We start from the raw sequence: 19,361 nt of genomic DNA on the forward strand, positions 1-19,361 counted from the left end.
CCTGCCCTTTCTCTCTCTAACCTTCCTGCTGCGTGTTTTCTCCGTCTTCCAGAAAAACAGTTTCCTAGATTTCCTACTTTCTAACTAATCAGCCAAAGGGATCTACCAAACGCAAAAAAAAAAAAAAAAAAAAAAAAAGTTTAATATGTGCTGCGGTCCAGCAGCAATGAGTTGAAAACACTGGGGCACAGATTATGAACTCAGCTGAAAAGTACATGAAGTACCAGAGAATATGGGCTGATATAAACAATCGCAAACGAATGACTTTGTTTTGGTGGAGCGATTTTGTGAATGTAACAGCGGCCGTGCGCAGGACGCAGCTGGAGTATTTGAGCCATTACCGCTGCGTCCTCTCTGCTCATAGAATGCCTGCAAAGCTGAGTCCATAAATGACGTCATATATGTAGAGACTGGATCTTTTTTCAGGTTTCCCACAATTAGAAATTTTAGGAAACCCACATCTTGATTCTGGGTTTAAAAATGCATTGTAATTACCGCATTACTGACAATTGTACTGAGTAAACATTACCATTTACTTTCCCTGTAACGCCTTACATTACCACATTACAGCAAAAAGCTATGCAGTACAGTAATTAATTACTTTTGTACCGTGTTACTCCCAACACTGCTGTTTACTGATCACCTCATGGTCATAAGTAAATATCATGCAACTTCCTCGCTGTGCTCTTTGCTGAACTCGCGAGATCACAAGATCCCTCGAGACTTGGCCATGGCTTGTTAGCAGGGAAATGCTCTGTCATGGTCCTGCTTGACCTCAGTGCAGCTTTTGACACTGTAGACCACAACGTTCTACTAAACAGGTTAAATGCCCTGGCTGGGATTTCAGGTTCTGCTCTAGACTGGCTCTCTTCCTATCTCACTAACAGAACATTCACAGTGAAGTCCGAAACCTTCTCTTCAGACACTGCCTCTCTTACATTCGGGGTCCCACAAGGTTCAGTTCTAGGGCCTCTAGTATTTGCATTCTATATTCTTCCCCTAGCTGGCATCATTCAGTCTTTCCCAGACATCTCCTACCACATCTACGCTGATGATATTCAGCTCTATATGTCCTTTAGGCCACACCAGTTGGACAGGCTGGCCACACTTGTACTCTGCCTGACCCAGATCAGTAACTGGCTGTCCAGCAACTTTCTTGTCTTAAATGCTAACAAGACAGAGACCCTGATCGCCGCACCCCCGGAACTTCAGCCAAAAATCGAGCAAGAAATTGCCTCTTTTTGCCCATCAGCCAAGGCCAACATTAGAAACCTAGGAGTTATTTTTGATCCAGCTTTAAGTTTAGACTCACACGTATAACCATCTCCCGCTCTTGTTTCTTTCAACTGAGAAACATTTCAAAAGTCCATAAACTGGTTTCTACTGCAGATCTGGAAAAAATCATCCATGCCTTTGTGTCATCACGCTTAGACTACTGTAACACTGTTTTTACTGGTCTCAGCAAAACCTCCCTCTCACGCCTTCAAGCCATCCAAAATGCAGCAGCCAGACTCCTAACCAAATCCAGCAGACGAGCTCACATCACTCCAGTTTTACAGTCCCTCCACTGGCTCCCGGTAGAATATAGAATTCAGTTTAAAATTTTAGTCCTGATCTATAGAGCTCTTAACTACCAGGCTCCAAGCTACCTATCTGATGTTTTATCCCCACACATCACCTCTCGGAACCTTATATCCACATCTGAAAACCTCCTGGCTGTTCCTCGAACCAGACTGAAAACCAAAGGGGACAGGGCCTTTCAGACTATTGCACCCAGACTTTGGAACAGTCTACCTTCAAATCTCCATCTCTCTAACACTGTAGAGGTCTTTAAAAATCATCTAAAAACTCATCTTTTCATCCAGGCATTTCCTCCCTAAATGTTTCAAAAAGATGGCTTTGTTCGGGTTCACACCTTCACTTTGTTTATACTCATGATTTAATTTTCTACGTTTATCACTGCTATTGTTTTTCTGATGTTTTTATTGGTTAGAGGTATTTGCCCTGATCTTTATCATGTTGTACAGCGCTTTGTGATTTATATCTGTGAAAGGCGCTATATAAATAAACTTTTACTTACTTACTTACTTACTTACTTACTTGTTAATGCAATCCGCCGTTAAACCAACAAGAAGGAAATAATGTTTGATATCAATGTTTGATGACTTATATGAAGTTGTTCCTCCCCACTGCCAGGATTAAAGCAATGAAAAACACACCGATGCACTTCTGGAACGATACTGGGAGAAAATAAGCCATTGGGTCACACATAAGCTACATGTATATGAAATAGCCCCGCTGAAATACTTTTATTTTGAAAATTATCCAGGATTTTACACTGAAGTCGTGTGTGATTTCCTGGCTAGACCTATGCTAACTGTGAAAATTGCCACATCTCAGCTGGTTTGAAACACTCCATGGGTTTCTATTTGAAGCAGTGGTGTTCCGCTGCCGTTGCACGCCGCTGATGCTTCCAGTGTGAATCTGGGGTGACGGATGCAAAGTCGAGGAGGTTCCTGTTGTTCTAGAATTCCACTGGAGCAGGCTGCAGCGTGTTGCTTTTGGAGATCTTTTAGCCCATTTCATGTTCAGCTTCTATTACAGTGATTTCTTACTTCAACGGGTCTAAATCAGGTCTGGGTGGTGCTATAAGCTATGGTCATCATACAGTGAATGAATCATCGTGCTAAATGCGTGCTTTTGTGAGCTACCGTTATAATGTGTAACAAGTTCAAATGACTATTTCTGTGTGTTTTGTTTGTTTTCTTGTTTACTTTTCCAACTTTATCTAATTGTTGCGCGCCTGATATCAAAGCGAGGCAGTCGTTTAGCGCTGTAAGCATCTGCGCCGGTGAGTGTCATGCTGTCACCGTTGGAGCAGTTGCACGGTGTCACACTGTTTTATATGCTTGTAGGCTCTGCTCCTCATTAAAGTACACAGACGCTCCCAAGACGAGCTGCGTGACAAAAGAGGGACTGCAATTCTGTCTTTGCCGCAGATTAACAGCAACAACAAAGCATGGCAGCTGCCATCGTCAGGTGCTCACACCTCCCTCCACCCACCCCGTAACTCCAACGCTGGTCCTCATCTCAGAACACGTTGTTGTCTAATTGTCAGACCTCCATGTCCCAGCTGCCGTCGCCTCCAGAGACGAAAGATTTGTTTTAAATACTGAAAGAGATTGGACGCAGGCAGCAGTAGTGTGTCCTTTTGGGTGAAATGAGATGTGTGGTTAAGCTTGGACTATCGCGTCCACAGCGGAATTCCCAAACTACGATGCACGGGATGGCCGCAGGGGCCAGTTTTATCTGAGTGGTTCTTGGAAAATGTCTCTGTGAGGAGAATAGATGACAGGTTGCTTATTTTCTTTTCCCACAGACATTTCCCTCTGCTGCCCCATGTGTGCATCACACACACACACACACATACACACACACACACATGCAGAAACAATCTCCATTTCTCTCCTGCTCCACACTCCATCACTCGGCAGCACAGGGAGCAGTCTGGGCTGATCTACATTGATTGCTGAGGGCCAGTCCCCTTTCCCCGGCTCTCTGCAGACCAAAAAAAAAAAAAAGAAAAACTCCAAGCTTTCCCATTCATCAAACCAACACCTGGTAAAGTCTAGCCCAGGAGAACTTTCATTTTCTCCTTCTCTGTCACTTTCTTTTACCTCTTCCTTTCCCCGTTCTCGTTGTTATCTCCTTAACAAATAACAGTTGGGAGGGAGTGGGGATCTCCCGGGTATTTTCTGAAACAATTTCAACACGCAGAACTTCTCTTGAGCCTTGCGGAAGTCGGTCACCACAGCTTTGACTTGGAGACTTATGGGCCATTCCCATCTGAACCGGGTCGGCCCGGGCCGGGTAGCGTAGGTTGTTTACATATCTGGGTGGCCTGGTATTTTTCCGGGCCAACCAAGGCTCATTCTCAGCCCTCTTCTCGAGGGGGTCTGCTTCAGGCCGACCAGGGCCAACACACCCACTGCTGACAGCAAATTCACTCCTTCCATTAGAGCAAGCCTCTGATTGGTGGGTAGAATCAGCCCACATGGGCTTAAGGCAAGGATGTGTGGAATCAACCGGGCCAGGCTGGGGCCGACTGGGGCTACCCGGCCCGGGCCGACCCGGTACAGATGGGAATGGCCCATTACACAATGAGCTACAACACCCCTGAGCCTCACTGACACAGGCCATGGGGCCAAAAATGGAAGCCTCTCCGAAGACTTCCGACCCCAGTTGAGACGTTCTGGGTGTCGTTTTTCTCTTTATGGTGGAAAAAGACAAACGACAACGCTATGTGAAAGACAATCCTTATAAAAAAATCAACGTTAAACTCACAAGGCAGTTCTTTTCTTTCTTCTTCAAACTGATCTTGAATAAACAGAATATTTTGATGTATTATAGCTCTTAACAGAATCAGTTCAATCCTTTTATTTTCTGATGGCTTTTTATTACATATTTATGTGTATAAGTCCACAGAATGATAGCTTTGGATGTGTTGCGTTGAATAATACATCAAATGCATTTGCTGAAGCTGTCTTTTCTCAGCTATTGTGTGCTCCGTGTAGAACTGCAAATTTCACAAACATGTCTGTTTAGTAGTCCGGACCACTGGTGAGGGAGAACCGAGCCAGGTAAACAAAACCTGTAAACATGTTCTGTTACACTCAAACATGGCTGACATAAATGTGAGTCAGTTAGTTCCAGTGAGGCCTTAAAGCAGCTCCACATTTTAGAGGGAAGCAGATACAAAATACCCCGTAGGGTCTGTAGAAGGTGGGTGTTAGAGAATCACACAAGGAACCTAAAGAGAGCAAGTTCTAAGCCCAAATAACACTATCCACCAGAGGTGTGGACTCGAGTCACATGACTTGGACTCGAGTCAGACCGGAGTCATTATTTTAATGACTTCTGACTTGACTTGATAAAATCTATAAAGACTTACTACTTGACTTGGACTTGAATGCTAATGACTTGTTTACTTGAATCGACTTGCATCTGTTGACTTGATGATGACTTGAGCATTTTTGATATTTTAGCACAAAAGTGGCATGACAGGGATAAAAATTACGAATCATTCTTGGTTCTGGGTTTGATCTTGTTCTGCTAACTGCAGCACCACTTTGTTTATAATCAGTTTCACTTTCTGCTGTTTGAGCAAATAAATGAAGCTTTAAGAAGCTTTATTTCTGGAATTTATTTATTATCATTTTCAATAAATAGAAGTTGGACAGATGACTTGAATATGACTTGAAAATTCAAAGTTAAGGACTTGGACTTGATGTCTTTGACTTGGACTTGAAACGAAACTTGACTGGAAATACTTGTGACTTTCTTGTGACTTGCAAAGCAGTACCTTGGTCACACCTCTGCTACCCTCCCCTTTTAGTCAAGTCTGAACAAAGTATTCACGTTTTAGTGAGATAACGTCAGACCTTTTCAGGATTGTCAAGCCAAAATAAATGCAGATAATTACATCTGCTTTACCTGCGAGCATCACTGATAAAACCAGAAAACCAATGTGTGTGTGTGTGGGGGGGGGGGGGGGGGGGGAGATTTGGGATATTTACTAACCTTCTTACAACCGACGGTCCTTGTTAGGACCCAAACCCGGTCCTAATACGGAGTACTCCCTAGGGGTGAGGTTTACAGATAAGATGTGAATTGAGTTTTTGTCACTGATTAACTTCAGGAATACACTGGTTAGGGTTAGGGTTAGGGTAAGGGTTTGGGTTAGGCATAGTGGACTCACTAAAGTGAATGGACGTCAATGCAACGTCCTAACATGGGTACAAATACAAGAATGTGTGTGTGTGTTCACCAACCAAATGGCCTATGTTCCCTTCTACAGAGAGCTTATACGATGCTTGAAGACTGATTAAAATCACAAGGTACCTGTATTAAGCTGTAGGACAGAAAATTACCTCGGTTATAATAACCTCACTCATTGATTTTAATAGTTTTCACTTCATCCCTCATTTGATAAAAGGAGGTTTTCAAATTGTTTGGATTGCATTTGAAAAAAAATTCAAGTTAAAACCTTCATGTCTCAATAAAAGGCAACAGCTGCAGCACATTCATTATGATATCAGACTAGCTTATCATGCTTTTGTAGCAGTGAATTTGGTAAGCTTATTAATTTTATGCATTTGTCAGCGTCGTGAACGTGTGTTCGGAGGCAGAAATCTCTAAATCACAAGCCGACTTTTATGATAAATGGAAACAGTCATTCACTCATTCACACCCGAGTGGTGATGGCTATGCTGTAGCCACAGAGCACAGACATCAGCACGGCTTCTACAGGCACCACCGGCTGCAACTGGTTATGGGGCAGGCGCACAAGTCCTCTTCCACCATCAGTCTAAATGGTTTAGGCTCATCAATTATTTTCTAGAGTTTCAAATGTTTATCAGAAGGAAACAACATAAAGTTGCAAAGCCAAATTTGGATAACAAATTGGCTTAAACCATTTTTTCACACCTCTTAACGCTCTAACATAGTATAGGTATAAGTACGTGTATTGTGGGAAAAATGATTAAAATGGCTCTCTCACAGCCGGCTGCTACCTTTTCAACTTTAGGACAAACTACCATTCGAAGTTACGGACAACAAAGAATGTTTGGATCAAGAAAACAGTGACGGTGTTTAGCGCATTCTCGTTTACTGTAGCAACGTGGGTTTCCGGTTGTGGCAGAAGCGTCTCAGGGAAGATACCTGAGGGGGGTGAGTGTTCTGTGACCGTGTTAGCATTCAAAAGCTAGCTTGTTTGCAAACTGATTATTACAGCTAGGGCTGTCCCGTTCCAATATCGGTATCAGAAGGAATTCGATATAAAAACACTGTAACGGATTATATCGGACTGCATCAAAAACCTCCGATATAAGCAGTCCATTAAGGTTGACATTTTTGCAACCAATTGTTAAAAAATGTCGTTTTTTTCAAACTTACTCTCTGCTCTTGTTCTCCGATTGAGTAATACCACTTGATCGAGCCTTTCAGACATTCCACAGTACGAAACAGGTAAAAGTATGTATGATTTGTGCTGATGTCGTATCGCATTAATATCGGTATCGGTCATTACTGAAGGATGCCTTATCGGTATCGTATTGGAAGTGAAAAAGGTTGTATCAGAACATCCCCAATCACAGCTTTACTGAACTTTAAATAACCATATTTAAGGAAGTTTTAAAAATAAATCTTAAAACTGTAACGTATAGCTCCCTAGGTCTTGTCTGGTTAGACGCTAAAATAAAAACTCTAAATGCCTTATTTCACTGTGAGGATGAAAATAAAACGGTTCCTTAATGACAAACTGGTTTAAAGGCTCAGCAGAAGTGAAATGCACATCACTCACCACTTTTCTCTCCTGCGTCTTAAACTAAGGTCGCTATTGGGGCGCTCCAATTTTTGATGATAACTTTATGCACAATCACTCCAAGTTAGGCCAAATCTGGCCAGGGGATATGCGGACAGTCATTCTCAGCTAGAGCCACACAGCTCAATAGCAACAGGCTGAGGAATGGTCTTTTGTGTCACAGTGTGCACTTTTATGCCATATTTTCAGTAAAGTTGTAACTCTGCTGAACGGTCTGTGAGATCCAGTTACTCTCCACACACACACTCACAAAAACACACAACCTGCACACCAAAGGCAGAGTGTTTACACACATTTGGGTCAGAAAATGAAACCAATATGCTTGCTTCCTTTGGCTCTTCAAAATATAAAAGTACAAGATTTGTTTCCAAACAGAGATGGTGCTGGATGTTTTTAAACCACCAATGAAGTCTGTGTGGCCCACAGCGTTAAACTACAGAAGAGGAAAACAGCTGTGGTTTAATGTAGACTGCTGGGAACCAAAACCAGAACCAAACCAAACCTTTCGTGTTTCTCTGTGTTTTAATTGAAACAGAGCATGATGGGTAATAATACCCTATGTGTGTTCCTTTTTTCTATGAATAACACACAAACAGATATATCTCATAATGACCAAAGAGCTGCTTGATTATTCATCCATTCATCTTCCTTTAGCTACTTTTCCTTGTAATGGCCTTGTAAGCAGTCACCAGTTGAGAGGCGAGGAATACCTTAGACGATCAAGATCGTTTGGATGGTGCTGACATCATGATTATTTAACATAAATGCTATTTACAGCCACGAAAACAGCATTTAATGCACCCATTCAAACAAAAACATGCCACACTGCAGTTGGGCTTTTCAAAATAGGAGCATCGAGTGATGCTCAGAGCATGACAACACTTAGTGTGACACGTGTTCAAAGTGTTGTTGAGCTGATTGAAAGAGAAAATTGGAAGAGATTTGTATTTATGTTTTAGGGCAGCAGTAGCTCAGGAGGTAGGTTCGATCCCACCTCCCAGCAGAGAATAGTGCTGTTGTGTCCTTGAGCAAGACAGTTGAAGCTGCCATGCCTGCTGGTGGTGGTTGGAGGAAACGGTGGCGCCAGAACTGAGGAGTCTCGCTTCCGTCAGTACACCCCAGGGTAGCTGTGGCTTCATTGAAGCTCATCACCATGTGTGTGTGCATGGGTGAATGACTGATTATGTAGTGAAGTGCCTTGGGGGGTTGTAGAACTCTAGACGGTGCTAAACAAATAAAAGCCCTTTACTATTTACTTGTCCACAGGGATACCTTGGTCGGAGGGACCGGTGGTGCCTGTGTACGACAGCGGCGCAGGGTAGCTGTTCATCACGGGCGTGTGAATGGGTGAATTACTGGTTAGTTGTAAAACACCTTGAAGAACCGTGGAAGATGCTACAAAAATACAGGTCATTTACCATTACCACTCACTTTCAGCTCAGAGATTGTGTCCCACTTCTTAAAAATTACAAACACGATTGTCCTCAAATATCCTGATTCACATACTTAAGGAGCTGCAGTTACTAGTTTATGTCAGCAGGTGGCAGGGTTGAGCTGTTAAGGAGCGAACGCAAAGCTTGCGTTAATAAAGCAGAGAAAAGCCGCTCACAAATTCTCACGCATCCAATCACAGAGTGACTCCACACACACACACACACACACACACACACACACACACACACACACACACACACACACACACACACACACACAGGGGCGGATTTAGCAATTTGGGGGCCCCAGGCGAACACAGACATGGGGCCCCTTACACAAAATTTTCGACAATCTTATCTTTAACTGGATTTGCGAAACTCCCCCCTCTTCTGACATGAGTTGTTTTCCCTTTTTATTAGTCCTCCTCTTTTTTCCTGTATTTCCCTCCCTTTGAGTGCCTTCAATATTTGCTCTGCTTTCTTCTTCCTGTCAGTGCTCCTGTGTTTTGCATTAGTTATTTTTTTCTTCCATTTTCCATTTTGGTCTATGTTTTCCTCCCTTTAAACATTTTCCATTGTCTTTCCTTTCTGCTTCCTTTTGATGTTTACATCGAAAAACAACGTCACTTTCAGAAGTGAAAATAAAAGCTTTAATGAAACATGCTGCTTCTTTCTCTTATTGGAGCCACTAGGATAACTCCATTTCATGCTTCATGTTTTGACTATCGCTTTGAGTGTGTTACGAATGCTCCCGCCTCTCTTCTTCTTCTTATTTGTGGTCTTATGGCACTTGGCAAACAACAATTTGGTGCATTACTGCCACCAACTGGATTGGAGTGGAATGACTACCAATCACTTCCAGTTTGTGCATCGCCGTCTTAATAACCCTCTTATGACCATAATTATAACAGGGCCGTCTGGTATTTTTTTTAATCTTATGGCTGTAAAATTGTAATAAAAAGTGCAAAGTTTGTGTAACTCTCTCCTTTTTTCAGTCAACCTCAGCTTTTAGTGTATGGTTTGTATTTAGAATTTATTTCTATTAAAGCCTTTAAAAAATCAGCTTAAAAGTGAAAAAAGCAAAAAACGGATTTGAATTTTTTACAGTTATTACTGAACAGGAACTTCAAAATGACTGGGCAAACAATTTAAACTTTGAACTGAAATGCATCTATTCTTAAAACAGTGTGAACCTTGGTATCTTTTTTAGCAGTTTTTAAGACTATTTATTTTTGTAAACTTTCAGACGCTTTTATTTGATGTGGTAGACCATGAAGCAGTTTCTCTCCAGCTGCAGGCAGAGCACGCCTCACACTGCCATGGGGTTCTTCTCTTGCACACCGTGCACTGCTATACCAAAAACTTTTGTTTTAGCAAAAATAATTATTTATTGTAAAAAGATAAATAATGCTGGAATGAAGCTGAATATCACAATTAGCAAATAGTTGAGGGTTGTTCAAATAAAAAAATAAAATATAAAGACGGAACACACATTCATATCCTGGTTCACTGGAGATCTGTCCTTCATGGTCATTGTCTTCAGATATAAGCCTTCTGGGACACCTAATAGATCGTGTTGATTTTCTTTGAGGCATTTCCATAATTTCATGCTGGTTTTTATGCTAATTAGCTTCCCTGTTCCATTATCCGCTTTCACCGCGGCGCTGACAGGGAATCCCGGTGGCTACCGTAATGTCTTGTATATGCACGGAAAGACCCATTTTTAATCTTTTCAGCACTTTTGGAATTTTGATATCTTGAACAGTTCAGGAATTATGGTAATGAGAAGCATGTCCAATCCCGTCTGCGGCCACAGGTTGGTAATAAGAGAATTGTGGCATTAACAGAGGGGTGCCGGCGGTCAGGGCTAGGGGGCCCCCAACACAAGGGGGCCCCAGGCGGCCGCCTACCTATGCCTAATGGTAAAACCGCCTCTGCACACACACACACACACACACACACACACACACACACACACACACACACACAGAATTGTACGAAGATAACAGAAGGCATACACTGGCAGACTGAGGCATGTTGTGCCTTTACATTGGAAAAGCATGTTTGCATAAGGGGATGTAACCAAATTAGATAATGAAACCGTTTTTGTGACAGTTACGAGTCCAAATAAAATGATTTATATTAATTCCTACCATTGAAAAACCGGATGAAAGGCAGGATAAAAACCCCTGCTCCAAAGTATTGATTCAAAGCCCAATAGACAGAATAATTAAAAAAGCTAATTCACCCAAAAACATTGTATAAAAAATGTACTTACTGATAATAACTGTAAGAAAATGCATCTAAAAAGAACAAGTGGGTGAAAAAAAACTTTGGAAAAATATTTACAATAGAGAGATGGGAAAAGATACTCACAAACTGTCCTTACAAATACAAGACATGGACTTATTCAACTAAATTTGTTAAGTCAAACTTATTATTCTCCAAAAAAGTTACATCTGATGTACCAACCCAGTCTCTGAAATGCTACAGATGTAATAGTGTTGATGCAGACTTATTTCTGGGAGTGTAATAAAATAAAGAAATGTTGAGATTCCGTATTTTTGCATTTACGTTCTTTCCTCCAAAAACAAATTGTACGTGATCCAAGAGTTGCTCTTTTGGGGGAAACAGAGGTACTAGAAGAGTTAAATAAATTCCAGCAATAATGAGTCCTTCTTGCAATGGCAGCAGCTAAAAAGTGTATTTAGCTGCTGTGGGAAAACATCGAACCCCCAACACCACAGGAATTACCATCATACTGTCCTTCAGAAACAATGATGTACTCTGTTAAAGGCAAATCTGAGACTTTTTATGAAATTTGGGGTGTTATTATAAACCACATGTGCAAGATTTGAACAGTTCCAATAATTGTTAAACATTGGATTATATATAATGACAATATAATAATGGCAACTTAAAATTTGGATCTAAGAAATCACACTTTAGTATTTGGTCAGCTATTTAATTTATGTGTAGCTTTGTTTAGGGGTGTGTGATTGGGAATTGATATTCCATCATCCAGCTGCTTCAACCAACCCACTGTCATCTGGACAAAGCAGGCAGCACTGTGGGGGTCATGTTCTTTGATTTCTTCAGTGCATTTAACACAGTCCAGCCTGATGTTCTTTGCCAGAAACTCCAGAAGACATAGGTGGGGGCCTCAACTATCGCCTGGATTAAAGACTACCTGACAAACAGACCACAGTTTGTGAGGCTGAAGAACTGCACATCAAACCAGGCGATCAGTAACATTGGAGCACCACAGGGGACTGTACTCTCACCATTCCTTTTCACCCTGTACACTTCAGACTTCCAGTACAAATCAGAGACCTGTCATCTTGGTGGTCAGAGGGGCCGACGGCGCCAAATGGCAGCCTCGCCTCTGTCAGACCTCCCCAGGGCGGCTGTGGCTACAAGTAGCTTACCATCACTAGCAGTGTGTGAATGTGAGAGTGTGTGAAAACAACTTTGGGTGTCAAGAAAAGCGCTGTATAAGTTCAATGCATTATTATTATTATTATTATTATCTACAGAAATACTCAGATGACTCTGCAGTCGTCGGGTGTATCAGAGATGGACAGGAAGCTGAGTACAGAGAGCTGGTGGAGTGCTTTGTGGCATGGTGTGGAAACAATCATCTGACCTTGAACGTGAACAAAACAAAGGAGATGATTTTAGACTTCAGAAGAAACAGGGTGGAGTCAAACACTGTTTCCATCATGGGAGAAGAAGTGGAGGTGGTTGAGGAATACAAATACCTTGGAGTTCACCTGGACAACAGACTGGACTGGAGAAAGAACAGCGAAGCCGTTTACAAGAAGGGACACAGCAGACTGCACTTCTTCAGGACGCTTAGGTCCTTCAACGTCTGTAGCAAGATGCTGCAGATCTTCTACAAGTCTGTTGTTGAGAGTGTAATCTCTTCAGCCATCGTCTGTTGGGGTTGCAGCTTCAGAAGCAGGGACCTGAAAAGGCTCAACAGCCTAATAAAAAAGGCTAGTTCTGTTCTGGGGACGACTGTGGAACCACTGGAGGAGATAATGCAAAGAAGGATTCTCCAGAGAATCAAGAAAATGATGGACAACCCTGAGCATTCTCTTCACAAGACTGTCCGACAACGGAAGAGTGTCTTCAGTCAGAGGCTTCTTCAGTTTGGCTGCAACACTGACCGCCACTGGAGATCCTTGCTGCCAACAGCCATTGTAATATACAATAACTCTTTGATGACTTGATTATTATTATTATTCTGAGCTACTACAGCAATCAATTTCCCTCTGGGAGTAATAAAGTATTTTTTAATTGAATATTGTAATTGTGACTTATGAAATGTTATATGTTTAAAATGCTGTAAAGAATAATGAAGGTTAAAATAATTAAAGTTCAAATAACAACTGAAGCATTATTCTGGTCAACTGTAAAGCCCCACTGTCAACCAGTGACACCAGTGTCCGTCGTGCGTTCCCCTCCCCTGTCTGTACTCTATTGATCGGCCACACAGAGCTCAGGTCATTGATCAGACCTGCCTCATAGATCTTCACCAAGACCACTTCAACTCACCCCCACGGACCCAAAGAAATAACGCCACCTGCGTCACCGTGACAACACAAATCATCTCCTCCATAACCGCTAATCAGTCCTAATGTGAGGTTTATTGTCGGGATTGATGCAGAAACTAAACGATCCTGAACATTAGATTTAAAAAGCCCACCATCTGATGTCCGAGTCCCCCGGCCCCGCCCTGCATGTGCAGTGCATCCGGCAGACAGAGTGGCCAAACCTCATCCACCACATGAAGGACATCAAAGCGAAAAGCAGATCACATAGGAGCAAGCCTGCAGGGGCCCTGACATGAAACGAGTGAATCAGGGATGTCCGTTTTATAAACCAAGTCTAAAGCAGATTATGGTAATGTAAAATCCAACTGACAGGGGGAGGGGGTGACTAACGTTCTACATTTACAAACAGCAATCAGAGACAATTTAGACAAAACAAGAAGAAACGCCAAACGATTCACTGTCTTATCTAACATCCCTCCTTATTGTCCCCTTCAGCACCCCTGCTCTACTTAAACCCACGCACGCCAAACACCCTCACCCACGCGTCTTCCAGTCTTTTGGCAGGTGCCAGCGCTTTTGTGTGTTTGCGTGTGTGTGTGTGTTTTTTGTGTGAGTGTGTGTGTGGTGGGAGGACTTGCTTCTAAGGAAGTGGTTGCTTTATAAGAGCCAGCTGATGAGTGTCGCCCTCATCCGGAGCTCCATTCATCACACCACACAAGGGTCCATTCACCCTGCTGCTTTTCACACCCATGGATTCCCTCCTCACATCCTCACCAGCCCCCTCCATGCCATTTCACCCCACCCTCCCGAGGGCATGTTCCCCCAGTCATGTGTGAGATGTCGCTCTCGCCAAACATTCCCACCGAAAAACAGAAATGCACTCCTCCACACAGGCATGCTAAACAGAAAATCCAGGAATAAACTCCCATTTTTTATCCTCCTCTGACTCATTATAAATAAGCCCCGGAGCCCTTCTTTTTTGGTTCCTCCAAACAAACACGTCTCCATAGCCTCCACATCCACACACACGCTTTCAGAACAAGTGACACGCAGCAGGACGAGGCGTCGAATCCATTTTTGTCACCCCCGTCTGCTTTCTGAGCGCTTCTGACATGCACATGCCCAAAACCCCACAATCATACCCATGGACAGCAAAGGATGCGCCTGCCATGAGGAGCGAGGGGAAAGAGAAAAGATGTCAAATCTGTGAAGAGTCTGAGACTAGGAAGGAATATCTGCTCTGAATCAGGTCTAGTTCATGTAAAACCTGAATGCTGGATGGAATTCTTGCTCAGACAACTGTCACCTGTCATGTTAGGTCTTTTCTTTTTATTCCTGATTCCTTTTAGGAATCAAATTCCTCCACTTAGGAGAATAAAGAAAAAACGAGGAACGTTATCCGTTTGAGTTGTTCCTGTACAGTCTGGTGTCTCTCTCTCTCTCTTTCTGTTCACGGCTGCACACTGTGGCAAAGACATTAATGCAGCCCGCCGTCTCCACCACCACCACCACCCATCCGCCCGCCCCCCTGCTGCCACAGGTTAAATGCTTGATCCAGAGGAGAGAAATCCTGCAAACGTTCAGCAGCTTCCTGTTCCTTGCTGCACAAGGCTCTCTCCCCTGAGCTGAGGATGCTCTCACTAATGAGGGCATCTGGGGTGTGTTTCATTACACAGCTGTGCTCAGCTCCATGGCCTAAATGGCTGAGGGGTGGCGTGAGTGGTGGCTGATGTGCAAGATGGAGCGAGAGATTTAATGTTTTCAGACACAGACCAGAATAGGGTGTCGCTCGTAAAGCATGCGGCGTTATGGAAAGCTAACTTAACTAAACCTGCAAGCAAGCAATTGTGATAACTGGTAATCAGGCTCTCACATCACTAATGAGATATTGTGCCCCACTCACTCAAGGGTTTTCCAGAATGAACTGCCTGGACGTCAAATACAGAAACTGTTTCATGTTCTGAAGCAGCAAAGGAGCACCAGACCATCACGCTACCGCCACCATTAGGGCTGGGCGATATATCGATATTTTTAAAATATCGATAATTTTTTTACCAAGATACAAAATGACTTTATATCTTTGCATCGATATAACTGGTCAAACTGCTTTGCTAGCGATTAGCCGCTATGCTAGCGACATGTTGCTCCATCTCTAAGCGGCTATTACGTGTATTCTCACAAGTTTGCTCAATCTGAGAGCCTCTGGGTAAACGTGCTGCTCTAAACTTTGCATTTGGCATCCTGGTTTTTAATTATTTGAGGACAGCGGAGTTCTGTTTATCCATCCTGCGCGTGTGGAGCCGGAGAGATGAGCCAAACACCTCCCTCCCCATGCATTCAGGAAACATCTACGGATAGCCGGAGTGGCCAAATTACCTCAAACGTATTGTAAGGGTTTGAATAGCAAACTATAGGGTTAGCGTTTTATTTTGAAGGCGAGCTCAAGGGGTGAAAAATGTTGTTCCGGGTTTTTCCGCTCTGGTTTGCTATGCTAGTAAATACTCCATTACGAGCGATTCTGTTGAAAAAGTTAAGAGTTTGTAAGGCGTGGGTTACGGCGACAGTAGCCCGAAAATAATACTCATAAAAGAGCAACCAGAGACTCTGAGTCATTACAGTAGAATCACTGATATGAGCCAACACCGTTAGACTCCAGCCATGTTTGCCCTGATAACTAATGACTCCATGGTGTGTGTGTGTGTGTGTGTGTGTGTGTGTGTGTGTGTGTGTGTGTGTGTGTGTGTGTGTGTGTGTGTGTGTGTGTGTGTGTGTGTGTGCGTGCGTGCGTGTGTGCGTGTGTGTGTGTGTGTGTGTGTAGCAGACAGCTGTACCAGTGTTTCTAAAGCTCAGACTGGTAGAGAATAGGCACTAAGGTTAAAGTTTGACAAGAATCAATACATTTTCATGCATTTAATCTACTGATTCAAGTTTATAATTTCTCAGGACAGCTCGAAGTGAGTTCACGTGTAAATATTTTACAGGAGGAAAAATACTGAGATATACAGTATATCGGATATCGGAATTCAGCTAAAAGATATGGAGACATAAGTTTTGGTCCATATCGCCCCGCCCTAGCCACCATGTTTGACTGTTGCTACAATGTCTTTGGAGTATTCCTTTTACACCGCACGGAACGGGACACTAACCGTCCAGAAAGTTCCACTTTTGCCTAACCAGGCCAAAATATATTTTCCCTACAGCCAAAAGATCATGAAAATGGTTTTTATTTTTGAAACATAATTGACTTTTCTGTTACCTCCTTTGATTCCCTTTCTTCTTGTTGAATCATGACCCTAACCCTAACCAACGTAGGCCTGCGGTATGTTTTTAGCTCCGGGTTCTTTTCTTCTCAGATTCCTCTAGAACAGAACACGTTGTACTGCTTTTTGAGATCGTTTACCAACCTTCCTTTTGTCAGAAGAAATTTATTTCTGAACTGTAAAAGATTAGATGTGGATTGTTGTTAGTCACCATCACACACTGGTGAAATTACATCTCTGCATTTGGCCCATCCCCCGTGGGGAGCGGTGAGCTGCAGCAGTGGCTGTGCTCGGGAACTATTTGGTTTAAATCCAACTCCTTAAAACGAGTGTCAAGCAGAGAGGCGTTGGGTTCCATTTTTTGGGTCTTTGGTATGACCCGACCAAGATTTGAACCCCGACCTCCCAGTCCCAGCGAGGACGCTCTACCACTATGGCACTGAGATGGTGAGTTGTTCTATAACAATGGGAAGAATTGCATTACATGTTACTTTGGATAGCAAATTTTCTTGAATTAACTAAATTACATAAAACTGCATTTTATATTTACTTCTGTCTGTAGGATATTGAAAATTGTTGCTGTCGTGAAACATTCAAATATGACATAAAAAACTGAAAAAATCTGTAAGGAGCAACTTTTTCACGGCACTATAAGTTTCTCTGCACTTCTCAGTAAATTTACTTTGATGGAGAATCCACAATTCAGCAAAAGCTTTGGGTGAATGTCCATAAATCTACTCCAGTAATGTTGCACACATTGCTTCCTTTCCAATCCAAAGCTCATAACTGGCTCTTGCAAGAACTGTTGCAACCGCATTACCTGGGAAAAAAACGGAAAACTGAAAAATTCTCAAAGCAGACGAGTTTTCTGAAATCCAAAGAGGCTTCAAAGTGGAAATGTGGTCTCTGGGCGTTGGAATGGAATGCCTGTCACACACACACACACACACCGAGGTGCAGAGCGATAGACACACTCAGTTGTCAAAGGTATCTCCTGGAAAGAAAGTGTGCGACTTCCCACAAGTGAGAGAGAGTTGAGACAAACGTGACTGAAAAGCCTCAAGGGCGAAAAAACATGTCGGCAGAGCACAAAGAGAGGAATAGATGCAGGGTTAGAAGAGAAAAGGCTAGAATGACGTTTGTTTGGCAAAAACTCTGACTGTTGTTTAGCTGGCATATATGATGGCACACATTATCACCCACAGCAGGGGAGACGCATCCAGACTTCCCGAGCCAGAGAACAAGGACGATGCTACTTCCACCTAAGCCTGATGGTTGACGGCTATTTAAACATTGTTTTCTTGTAAATGTGATCACAAAAACATTACGATGAAAATGGACTGCTTTGCGTGTAAGCTTTAATTTTCAGATTTCTGCATGACGCACACTTCCGTCCAAAGGCCACACAAAAAACGTTAGAGCAAAGGTAAACGCATGCAACCGATGATCCTCAGTCACTGTCTTTGGGACAACTTCTGACATCATCCTTTCACAAGACGCTCCAGAAAAACGTAACAAACTCCTTCAAATCTGTGAATTATACTTTTTTGTTGAACCGAATAGAACGTTAGCGAGTAGATTAGGCTACAGGAAGATGCACTGTGATCACAACTAAACAGCACAACTCTGGCACCCACTGGTGCGTATTGGCACCGGTAGTCTCCTTAAAATGTAAACTTCCCACAGGAGGAATGCCGGTGAAAAGTTTCTAAATTTACCCAAAAATTGTGCATTTTTTCCAGTTACGATTCAGGCTCCCAGTGTTGCAGGCATGCTTGCACACAAACAATAACACGGCATCAATACACAAAAACACGCTATGCATGGACCCAAACTGTCATTTGGTCTATTTGTTTAAAATATGCACACTTACAAAATAATGTGTGAGTGCTGCTGAACTGAGAGGACATTTGGGCTTCTTCACAAAGTTCTGAATGTTCTTTTCACATCTAAGGTTGAAGAAAACACAAGAATAAAATGACTAAGGTTGAGTAAACAGGGTTAAACGCTCTGGCAGATGATTCTCAGATGAGTGTTCTGAGGATTTCTCTCAAAAAAAATGACACATTTGTGGGGTTTAAAGGTTTTTTTAACCTTAGGAAGGACAAATGTGGTGTGATCTGTTGGGATCTTCTTGCTCTGCCTGCTTCCTACCTCCTAATGACGAGAGACGCATGTGATCGCTTTTAAACGCCTAGCTGTAAAACCGGACCTCATCTGGCAGCAGCATTTTAGACCCTGCTTTGGCTTTTCCGTCACCTTGCGAGCACGCAGAGGAAGGAAAACAAGTCCCACGCAACAGTTAAAGGGAAGATTGTCGATCAACAGTCGCGCTGCAGGAACAGGTCGATCTGAGCGATCAGCGCGTAAAACTGGGTTTTCCTCTGACGCATGGAGCTCCTGATGCTCTTTGAGCCTCAACCACGAGCAGAACAATTACCAGACACCCAGTAGAACCAGCTCCGAACACTTACAGGCATATGTCATGGAGAAGCTGTTTCCCAATTTGACCATATCCACCTGCGGCACCAGCTTGGGGATGTCCTGGTGGTGAGACAAGGCGAACCGGAACACCTCATATTCATGCGAGTCGGTGGGGAACAACCCTCCTGTTGAGCAGAACAGAACCGGGGAGTTGGGTTCAGTGTTCGAAGTCAGTGGAAAAGCAGGACACACACGCGCGCGCGAGCACGCACACACACACACACACACACGTGCATGTGGAACG

At 43.0% G+C, this 19,361-nt stretch overlaps 1 protein-coding gene across 1 annotated transcript in view; it reads right to left on the minus strand.

Annotated features, from left to right (window-relative positions):
- gria1a (glutamate receptor, ionotropic, AMPA 1a) overlaps positions 1–19,361 on the minus strand; it is a gene marked incomplete in the record, with an annotated part of 156,820 nt that overhangs the window by 137,079 nt on the left and 380 nt on the right. Inside the window, 1 exon segment of the mRNA XM_070546355.1 lies at positions 19,108–19,242. Within this exon segment, the coding sequence (XP_070402456.1) occupies positions 19,108–19,242 (135 nt within the window).

This window comes from Nothobranchius furzeri, chromosome 2, assembly GCF_043380555.1.
Source record: "Nothobranchius furzeri strain GRZ-AD chromosome 2, NfurGRZ-RIMD1, whole genome shotgun sequence".
Lineage (NCBI taxonomy): Eukaryota > Metazoa > Chordata > Actinopteri > Cyprinodontiformes > Nothobranchiidae > Nothobranchius > Nothobranchius furzeri.